At 39.6% G+C, this 11,004-nt stretch overlaps 1 protein-coding gene across 1 annotated transcript; it reads right to left on the bottom strand.

The window, feature by feature from the left end:
• Positions 1-6,666: 6,666 nt before the first annotated feature.
• LOC145783524 (uncharacterized) lies at positions 6,667-10,611 on the bottom strand. The gene is made up of 5 exons (XM_082595413.1): positions 10,480-10,611; positions 9,846-9,982; positions 9,098-9,238; positions 8,409-8,803; positions 6,667-8,251 (listed from the first exon to the last, which is right to left on the bottom strand). The coding sequence occupies exons 1-5, from the start codon at positions 10,532-10,534 to the stop codon at positions 8,212-8,214; spliced, it is 768 nt and encodes a 255-aa protein (XP_082451539.1). The 5' UTR covers positions 10,535-10,611; the 3' UTR covers positions 6,667-8,211.
• Between the last annotated feature and the right edge of the window lie 393 nt (positions 10,612-11,004).

The raw sequence follows: 11,004 nt of genomic DNA, 5'->3' as shown, positions 1-11,004 counted from the left end.
TTTTGCCAAAAACTGAATAACTTTATTGTTACACTATGTAAATCAAATCTGTTTTTTTGTATTGGTAAGTATAAAGTGTGAGGATATTCAATAAAACCTTCAGGTTGGTTAATCTTGTAGTTTTCTAAATATTTGTAATTTTGTCAGAAAAATCAGGATGGGGTAAAATGTGCAATGCTAGTTGACGTATCTTAGAGCAGTTGCTCAACTTACCCCAAAAGAAATAGCCTTAGCTTATTTAATGTTTGAACTGCTGAATTTATGTCTTTTTAGGTTCGTATTGGATAAAAAAAGCAGTGTTGTGTTGTAAAGCATAATGCCTCGTAGTCGTAATAATACAAACAAACTGACAGGGAAATGCTTCAACTTAATCGAATTGCACAACTTACCCCAGGTCATTGCTCAATTTACCCCACACAATTTATGCCGGGGTAAGTTGAGCAACACGCAAATAAGTATATCAATATAAAAAAATATAAAAATCGCAAGGTGATAAAACTAAATCTAAAATGTAGCTGATTCATTAGTGCTTTAAGTTCACCTTATTAAAATTTTCCAAAACAAACCGTTCTTTTGTAAAAGCGAGTTATGCAAAAAGCTGCTCATCTTACCCCACCCTCCCCTAATCAAGAAGTAGGTGTTCCCGACAATTTTCACCAAATGAAACGTCATATAAAACCGTTATGGTCTGTTTAACCTAGCTGGCATCTTACGTCATGGAAATTGCTAGAAAATGTCCAAATATTGCACCATCGGTCGTAAGACCTGATGAAATATTGCATTAGCCGCTTGAACACCTGTTTGAATGACTTCATAATTGTCTTTCATTATTGCGTCACAGTTACTGTCTACGTGCATTTGAGATATCGCAAATTATTCTAGTCATTTGTAAAATTGTTTGTTGGAAGTCAGTCGCAAGTTTAACTGTTTGCTTGGTGCTTGCTAGCTGGACAAATTTTCCGTCTTTTAACCAAGTAATCTGTTCTGTAGTGACAGTTTTAGAGGCGTACGGTGTTGCGTCCCATTTTCGATAGCCGCGGGCTAATTTTACAGGAATACACTTTTGAATAGACGTTTCAAAAGAGTGTCTATTTTTCGGTCATTACATGCAGACGAACGGATTTGGGAATCTTATGTTACAATTTTCCCACGAAGAGATTATGGTTTACCGCTGTGACCATAAAAAATAAAAGACGTGGCTTGTTAGCTGGTAGGCCAAGAAGCACTTGAAGCACATAAAAAAATAAAAGACGTAAGTTGTTGGTTGGTAGGCTACAGAAGCAAAGAAATAATAAAAGAAGATCTTGTTGGTTGGTAGTCTACAGAAGCAAAAGAAAATTAAAGACATTTCTTCTCAGTTTGGTACTGACGAAAAATAACTTTGACATTCATTGGCAAGAAAGAAGATTAAAGACAATCGATCTGTGCTTGAAGATTCAAGTCGAAGAATCCAAGCAAGTTTTGTGGACTTTTGGACTTCATACACTCGTACAGCTACGGTATCGTGCATTTAAATTCTTTTTTGTATTTTTACGGTCTTTGCAGTTAAGTTTTTTATAACTACTGTAATAATTTTGTGTGTTTGTGTAACTTAATTTTTTAATTGTTAAATTTAGCCCCAACATTTAATATGTCTACACTCGGTGGCGACAGGGACTCGGCCGCCGTCGACTCGACTGAGTTTAAGCCTGATGATGTTCTTTGCGGTCGGGCAGGTCATTCTGGGGAGGGACCCAGTAACGATGAGGCTAAGTCAGTTCGAGAGGCCCGGCATCTTAGACGGGATATTTTGACTCAAATTGGGGAACTTTCTGTAGCCCTAGGTTCTTTGAGTGATAAGCAAGAACTGTTAATTTTTCGATCTAACTTATCTACTTTAGAAGAGGAATTACTGCATTTCCATGCTCTTTTGACTAAAGTTTTCAACTCTGCAATCTTGGCAGAACTTCGTGATAGGATAGATCCCGAATTTAACTCGTTAAAAAATAACTTCGAACAAAAAGTAAATGAGTTCTCAGATATGTTGGATGCTGACATACATCCTGAGGATAGCGCCTCAAATGTAAGCACTAGGATGTCTGAGAGCTCGTCACGGATAGTTGCACAAATTAACCTACAGCTAAGACGAGAGGAGCTCCAGATACAAGCTGACGCCGAAGCGAGAGCTGAGACCATACGAGTTGAGGCCGAAGCGAGATCTGCTGAGGCCGCCGCGAGAGCTGAGGCCATACGAGCTGAGGCCATACGAGCTGAGGCTGCCGCAAAAGCCGAAGCGAGAGCTGCTGAGTTCGCACTCAAAGACGCACAGTTGAGGGCTGAACAACGTAAAGAGGTAGCTTTGGCTGAATATCGATCAGAGGTGGGCTCCCGTCGTAGCTCTAAGAAGGGATCTTCTAGGCATTCCAGAAGTGAACATCAATCGCAGTTTAATTTACATAACCTTTTCCAGACGCCTGTTCAATCTGTAAGTGGACCAGTACAATCCACATCTTTTCAAGCTGTTCCAGGAGGTCTCGGAGCCGCGGCTAAGGGTCTTCCGAAGGCTGTAGAGCCAAGGCCTGCGAATTACAACCGAACTCCTCCCCCAGAGCGTATAGGTCACGGGGCCGCCATTAGCAGTAATGCTTTGCCCGCTTCACAGTTTTCTGCGCCGCTAGTTTTTGATCGCCCAGCTACACGTAATTTGGGTGGTTGTGAGAGGCGTGTCGCGTCTACTGATTTTAACGTGTGTGAGGATCGTGATCGGGCTGTGCACGTGACTGAGCCCCCTCACCCCCTTAAGGGATATAGCTTGTCTTCTCCCGCTAAATCGAGTTCTCAGCAGCAGGATTGCTTTTTTGAATACCAAAATAGTAGGACGTTTTTCGATAAGGCGGCCTTGATTGGTTACGATGGTAATAATATGCCATTTATCTTCTTTAAAAATCGTGTTACGGCCTTAATGGCAGCTTCACCGTTTAAAGGAACTCGTTTGACTTTGTTACAAGCAGCTTGTGTTAGAACAGCTGCGCAAACGATTGCTAATTTGGTTTCCGACACTCCTGGCTTGTCAGAAGAAGACAGGATAGAAATGTCGTTAGCTCGCTTGTCCCAGCGTTTTGGGGTTCGTGGAGGTCTTTTCGCCGAACCGGAAATTAGAAAGTATCGCTATGGTAGCAAATTGACTTCGATCTCTTCCAGTGATTTGAAAGAGTTTAAAGATGAATTGTCGCAGTGTCTGCTTTACGCGCAAGCTTATGGTCAGCGTGACCAATTGAAAGGACGTTTTGTTTTGGATTTGGCTAAGCGACTCCCGTTTGACGCTAAGCAGCGTTATCTTGACTTTTTAGGTGATCAGTATGGTGGTACTGATGAGCCTACTTTTCAGAGTTTGTTTGATTTTGTAGTACGGAAGGAAACGCGCAAGTCGACTGATTTTAGCATTATGCTAATGGGCGATTCTGGTGAGTCGCAGCATTTTAAAAAGTTTGGCAAAGGAAAATTGCCTTCATGTCCGGTTAGGCAGACGTCCGTAAAACCCCATGATAATGTCATGTCAGGAAGTTCGCAGTACTCGACTGCTATTGGCGCACCGCGCGGTGGTGAAGCCAGACATAAAAACCTACCGGCATGTTTTTATTGTTTGTCACGTGGTCAAGTTGAATATCATTTTTTGTCTAATTGTAAAGAATTTTTGCGCTTGACACCTAAAGGTCGGAGAGATGTCATTGTGAAAGCTGGCAAATGCTTGAATTGTTTGCGCCAGCATATGGTTAGGGATTGCGTTCATGCAAACAACTGTCGTAAGTGTGTCCCTAACAACGATAGGAAACATTATTTTCTTCTGCATGATTTTTATGTGACGTCACGTGATTCTCTGGATTCGATTGGCAAAGATGATGCTGGTGCCAGAGTTCCTGTGCGTAATGTTAAGATTGGAAATGTTAAAGCAGCCTTTAACCGCATTACTGCTGCTCGTGTTTCGAATCCAATGACTGGCAAATCAAAGTTAGTGTATTGTCAGCATGATCCTGGTTCGCAGTTGACTTTTGTTTCGAGTGATTTGGTCTGCGAACTTGACGTTAAACCGTATGACAAAGCGTCGTTTAAAATGGATACTCTGGCTGGTCAGAAACCTACTTGTGCTGACCTTGTTAAACTCAACATTCAGTCGTTAGAGACGAATGAACTGTTTTGTGATATAACTTCGGTGGTTAACCCAGCTTGGGCTGACGATGTTAAAACTTTACCGCACAAGCAGGATTTAAGTGGTTTCCGTCATTTTCATGACGTGAATATGTTTCATTTAAATGATTGTAGTACTGTAGATGTACTGATTGGAAACGACAACGCTTATTTGATGTGTGCTAAAGAAGAGCGTGTTGGTGAGAATCGTAGTGAACCACATGCTTTGCTCACTCCTCTCGGTTGGTTGGCTTGTGGTGGTAAGTCACCCTTAGATGAAAGCGTTGCTAATGTGTGCAGAGTGCAGACGTCTTCAGAGTCGGATGTCATCTCTGGCTTTCAGCGTAAAATTGAGTCTCGTGATATGGAAATAGCAGACCTGAATAAAGTCATTCAGGATTTGACGTTGCAAAATGAAACCTGTGAATTGTCTCGCAATGATAATTTGGCTAGAGAACTTGTTGAACCGAATATTGAGTTGAAAAATGGCCGAGAATTTGGAGCCTGGTCAACTTGTAGTGGTAGGTTCTCTCCAAGACATTGGTAAACGTGGGAAGTATCAACTTGGAAGGGTGCATGAGGTGGTCCCACAAATTAGGAAAGGGAAGCCTGTGGTTCGTAGAGCTAAAGTTGCCATCTGCAACTATGATGAGAGTACGGGGAAAGTGAAAGTAGACTACGTGTTGAGGGATATTTCGTGCCTCGCCCCCGTAAAGAACACCTAAGTGTTAGGGTTTGAGCATGGTTTTGTCTGCGGTGGCCAACACTTGTCTGAGCCCGGAACAGTCGGTTATTATCGCAACCATTGTATATAGCATCATTTTAGCATGTAGGCTACCTATGGTACCAATTTCATGTATCGTCGTGTTTATTCGTATTGTTGTTCATTCTTTGCATGCCCTTTGTATTTGCGTATTAACTTAAACGTGAGTGATTCAAACAATTTGTGTATCGTGTGTTTTTATTCATTGGCTCACAATCGTCGTCAATTCTTTTTTAGTTATGCCATGTCAGACTGTCATAACTAGGGGCCGCTATGTTCCCGACAATTTTCACCAAATGAAACGTCATATAAAACCGTTATGGTCTACTTAACCTAGCTGGCATCTTACGTCATGGAAATTGCTAGAAAATGTCCAAATATTGCACCATCGGTCGTAAGACCTGATGAAATATTGCATTAGCCGCTTGAACACCTGTTTGAATGACTTCATAATTGTCTTTCATTATTGCGTCACAGTTACTGTCTACGTGCATTTGAGATATCGCAAATTATTCTAGTCATTCGTAAAATTGTTTGTTGGAAGTCAGTCGCAAGTTTAACTGTTTGCTTGGTGCTTGCTAGCTGGACAAATTTTCCGTCTTTTAACCAAGTAATCTGTTCTGTAGTGACAGTTTTAGAGGCGTACGGTGTTGCGTCCCATTTTCGATAGCCGCGGGCTAATTTTACAGGAATACACTTTTGAATAGACGTTTCAAAAGAGTGTCTATTTTTCGGTCATTACATGCAGACGAACGGATTTGGGAATCTTATGTTACAATTTTCCCACGAAGAGATTATGGTTTACCGCTGTGACCAGTAGGCTATAGACATTGTTCTCGGTTTTGTTTAGTTAAATTATTTTATTTGTTTAGTTAAATTATTTTATTTGTTTAGTTAAATTATTTTATCTACATGTAACCTCGTATTTGTGTTCTTACCCGATATGGGCGATATGATTCATTATATATGCTCATGTTTTCCTAGCTGGTCTTGATTCAATTTCCTACAAAACCTCATATGTTTCATTTCGATTTGATTGATTGATTGAATCTTTATCCTCGGACTGGGAAAGCTTCTTGCAGAGCTTAATCCTGGCAGTTTCGCATACTTGTAGAGGCTTTGAATCACTGACGCAGGCCCGGTCACCGAGATTGACAGAGTGAAGTTTCCGATTATTGAAGTCTTGTTGCCGGGGAACTATTCCATCCATTAGATGCCGCTGAATGGAGAGCAGTCCTTAACGTGCGTTGCTCAAGCGCACACCCCGAGAGTCGAACCAGCGCCGCTTGATCTTGAAGCTTCTTCGTTCCAGAAGTGACGCGCTAATCAATTGAGCTATCGGGCTATCTATTTCGAAGCTACTGTTCAATCATGCTGTTTATTAATTCAGCTAATGTAAAATTTGTAATGTCTGATGCTGCAATGCACGATGCCTGATGTCAGGCAGCACCTTGACTGGTTAACCGCAAGGTTGTTCGGTGCTACCAGACCTTTCTATTGCTATATTTTGATTTTTATGCAATTGTGTTTCTTTTTCTCGACTCGTATCAGAAAGGCAAATAAACAAACATCTCTGTCGCTCTCTCTCTCTCTTTATTCCCGCCGCACTACCGCGCTCGCAATGTCGCTGTAGCTTAGGATACTTATTCACAGCTAGGTATGGGCGGATAGCATGGCGATCTATACTACTGGCCTTCCCAACGTGGCAACAGCCAAATAATGTGGGGGCTTATGCGAAAATTCAATTTACCAACTGAGATAAGTGTTACACATTTTATAATCAGCAATTTTTATTGGTCAAGTAATGTTTATTAGCCTAAAAATTGTAAATACAGTGCCAAAACGTAATTAAGATGTAATATTATTAAATAAGTGGCAAGAAAGCAGGACAATAGCTACATGCTAAGAATACCATGAGAGTCAAGACATCAACAGAATCAAGGTACACGAAATCAAGAGTGACCCAACTTTCAAACCACTCAGTATGTAAAAAAAATTGTTTTCTAATCCAGAAGTATTTGTTTGTTAGTAATAATTCATGCAAAGACGCCTTTTTTACGCCTAATACCTGTTAGTTGCCAAAACTTAATAGGCCCTCACATTATTTGGCTGTTGCCACGTTGGGAAGGCCAGTAGTAGGCTATAGATCGCCATGGCGGATAGTCAAATCTATACGACGTCCGCTACAAGTTGATTATTATTCAACTCTCAGTCAAGTCGTTTTCAGTCGAGAGTCGATTCCCATTTTCTATCCATATCCGAACTCACGAAAATAAAAAAAAGTGGAGATTCCTAAGCTATCTCTCGTCATTGAAGTAATCGTTACGGCCAGCAGCGGTCTGCTGTTATCGGGGTCATCATTCAACTTTTTATCAACAATTCTACGGATATATTTTCTCAACAATTTTTCTTAGCAAAAAGTAAAGCTGAAAAAGTCTGATGAAAATCTCATGGAGTACCGTAACATTAGATTTCTTTGTTTTTATTTCGTTTCTTTTCAAAAAAGGACAATTTTGTTTTGTTGTCAATTGCAAACGAAATACTTTACCAAATTTACATGTTTTTGTAGAAAAATCTTTCAAATCTGTTTCAAATTAAGTTTACAAAGAGTTTTGCCTTCTTCGGTAACAAAAATTTCTTTCTGCCAGTAGGCTACGGTAGTCTATAGAGTCCAGGGAGCACTTGATCACGCTCCTTCTCATCGAAAAAAATGTAAAAGCTTAAGCTTACAATTTTTTTCAGTTTTTGTTAAGCTTTCTTGCATGCGCATTCTCAGTCACATTTTTTTTAACTGCTGGCAGCATAGGTTGCGCGTTTTCAGCAGTGAATAAAAAGAGTAGACATAAATAAAAAAGATAATTAATAAGTCGCAATCAAATCATATTGATTTTCGTTATTAACGTGGCCAGAACAATAAAAATAACGCAAGACACAATAAGCGATTTACCTGTAAGCTACGCCAAGTGAACAGTAGGTAGCAAAACCATACCCGAAACAAACAACAATAAAAGTAACAAAAATACATAAATATTAAACAAGCGCAGTAGGCAGTGTTTGGGTTTGAATGTCAAAACAATTTTTGCCATTTCAAATAGCGATGTGGATGTGCATTTATTCGTCATAGTAGCCTAGGATAGAAAAGGAAAACAGGACACAAAAGAAACCCATCCTCAGGTAGAATCCCGTTTCACAGTTGCTCATGAGGTTTTTGGGGAGCCCTTTCCATGGTGAAGCTGCGCAATGCACGTCGCGATAACAGAAGATGAAAAATTGTGAATTTCACTTTAGGCCGTGATTGTCACATTTAATTCATGTATTTCGCATCTGCAACATAACAAAAAAATATGGTTTAGAATTAGTTTTTCATGAAAAGAAAGTATGGTATATTGACAAGCTACATGTTTCAGCAACGGTGTGCTAATTGCTACAGCAAGTTTATGCTGCAATATTATCCCTGTGCAATATTCAAAGTAAAACTTACAGAATGTCGCTTGGCAAAAGTAGGCAAAAGAGTCCAGAGCATTCCAGGCACGAAACGCCGTTTCGAGAAGACTCTGACCAACTTCCCAAAGGATTTTCCGTGGTGGAATTCGACGTTGTTTGTAATGTTGTTGCTGGGAGAGGTGTTGTTGTTGGTGGGAGTAGTGTTGTTGTAGTTGTTGGTGGAGGGGTGGTTGTAGTTGTTGTTGGTGGAAGGGTGGTTGTAGTTGTTGTTGTTGGTGGAGGGGTGGTTGTAGTTGGAGGAAGTGTCGTTGTAGTTGTTGTTGTTGGGGGAGGTGTCGTAGTTGTTGTTGTAGGGGGTGGTGTCGTTGTAGTTGGTGGTTGTACCAAGAAGTGCAGTTGTGGTATATCAAAGCCATACCACCTTGCGCAGTGCTGAAAAGGATAGCAAACGTTAAGTTGAATGCAAAACAAGCTTTTAATTTAATCGCAAACTGATCTACAACCTAAAAAGGTTGTTGAATTTTATTGCATTTATTTATTTATTTGTATAGCTAAATAAAATTATGTAATTCAAATCCGTAGGCTATGTCTATAGCCAATAGCCTACAGAATTTTAAGTAGAAACCCAAACTAAGGTTATCAATAATTTTTAATTTTACAGCCAAAAAATACATTACAAAGATGCTAATGATGCTAAATTTCCTACATGTAGGTTGCAATTCTTACCAACACGTAAATGCAGACTTCTCTGTATTCCAAACAGCTTGTTCGGATATCAAGAAAATCATGGTCCTTGTCAAGATACGAATGTCTTCTTGTGGTTCTGTATGAGGTAGCTGGCTTTCTTCTTTCTGTGATAGTTTTAATCTAAAAAATAAGTAAACAACCAAATTAAAATTATTAAAAAAACTTACGTAATCACAAAAAAATTAAGTTTAAAAAGAGCATAGCATACTTTCGATGTAATTTTAAACTATTTCATCAGATCTAAAAGCAACCTTTGAGAAAGTAATCGTTGAGGTGTGGTGTTGTGGATTTCTTATCTGATCTATTGTCGGGGCGTAATTTATGACACAAAATAGAGAAAACATTCTCAAGTTTCTTTCGTTCTCCCTAAAGATGAAATAAATTGGAAATAATATAATCTCAACGACCACACTTGCTTTAGTTGTTGCATAAAATTAAAAAGTTCAATTTACAAGTAGGCTATTTGTTCTGTAATTAACAAGTTAATTGGAAATGTAGTTGTATTACAGTACATGCCAAGGTTTGTTAACCTATGGTTGGTTGCCCTAACATAATTAAATGTTATATAACAGTAAACCTGTACGATGTTGTACGAAATACACCTTTCTCTGTTGGCACTTGCCCAGTCAGAAAAGTCGCCATTTATACATCGTTTGAACGTCTAACGACGTTGAAGCGATGCAAAAATAACAACTTTGCATGCGGATGAAAAATCAAATCTTCTTACGTTGGATGTGACACATGACTGCAAGACGCTGGGCAAGCCATGACCTTCCAATAACTTTGCCACATCACGTTGTATGTATTGGCTATTCCCAAAAAGATGTCTTTCTCCAAGCGAACCATCACCTGGGTTGTGGCAGCCTGAATAGAACAAAGGCTCGTATAATGTTTGCAGTAGTTGTAGCTTGAAAGTTGTTGCAAGCGTAAAAATAATGCAAAGTGTGGGGAAAACGGTAACATCCTTTGTTTAAAAATATTTCTCAACCAGTAACAGCTTCTAAGCAGACCTTACCAGTATTAAATTTACAGAAAAGTATGTGAAAGTTCAGTTCAGTTAGGCTACAGTTAGATAACTTGTTATTGTATTTTTTAATTACAGTAGAATTCGCCTATAGTGACACCTGAAGGGACCGCGGAAAAAGTGTCACCATAACCGAAGTATCACTATAGCCGAATTCTACTCAACTGTTGCGTATGCAAACGGGACTTTGCAACAGGTGTCACTATAGGCGAAGTGTCATTATAGCCAAAGTCACTATAGGCGAATTCTACTGTATTACAGTTCGATTTGATCTTGGCCACAACAAACATAAAAAGTTGTCTTTAATCAACAAACAAAACTGAAACATTTCACTTACCTTGGCAAACCACAGCGAACAAGGACAAAAGTGCAGTTAAAAATAAACTATTCATAATATTGAATGCTAAGCACTGTTATAAACGATAGATTAAAAGCAAAATTAACTAAGCTGTAGTGTATAGTGCCACCTGAAAAGAAAAAAACAAGTTTGTTATTGTATCTGCTGTCGGTCGCTTTGTTTAAATTTAGGAAAAAAGGGCAAGAGATTCTAAATTCGCAAAAAAAAAAACGCTGCACGAACTAAATATGCGTGAGCCCCTAGGCGGAGGTGGGCCCCCAGCCGGGAGTTTGGGAAGCAATAAATACGGCCTTCCATGATTTAAGCTATTGGTTTATCGAGCTTTTGTGGCAGCTTTTTTCTTTTTTAAATAGTAGGCTAAATAAACATAAAAAAGACTAAAATCAGTGAGCCCCTAAACAACCGTGACCCCCTTGACTGGGGGCATGGGGGGCGGTTAACACAGCCCTGGTCGTGAGTTTCTGTTATTTTTCTTTAGCCTCATTGGTCATCAGATGTGCCATA

Source organism: Aplidium turbinatum, chromosome 14 (genome assembly GCF_918807975.1).
Source record: "Aplidium turbinatum chromosome 14, kaAplTurb1.1, whole genome shotgun sequence".
Taxonomy (NCBI): Eukaryota; Metazoa; Chordata; class Ascidiacea; order Aplousobranchia; family Polyclinidae; genus Aplidium; species Aplidium turbinatum.
Note: the sequence above shows the minus strand (reverse complement) of the source record. Positions and strands in the feature narration are given on the sequence as shown.

What these genes read in the sequence shown, in the direction of transcription:
- LOC145783524 (XM_082595413.1), bottom strand. Translation starts at nt 10,534, where the DNA reads ATGAATAGTTTATTTTTAACTGCACTTTTGTCCTTGTTCGCTGTGGTT. An exon ending in AAGTCTGCATTTACGTGTTG is followed by an intron (nt 8,804 to 9,097) that starts GTAAGAATTGCA and finishes TATCCTTTTCAG; the next exon opens with CACTGCGCAAGGTGGTATGG. An exon ending in CTTTTGCCAAGCGACATTCT is followed by an intron (nt 8,252 to 8,408) that starts GTAAGTTTTACT and finishes GTTATGTTGCAG; the next exon opens with ATGCGAAATACATGAATTAA.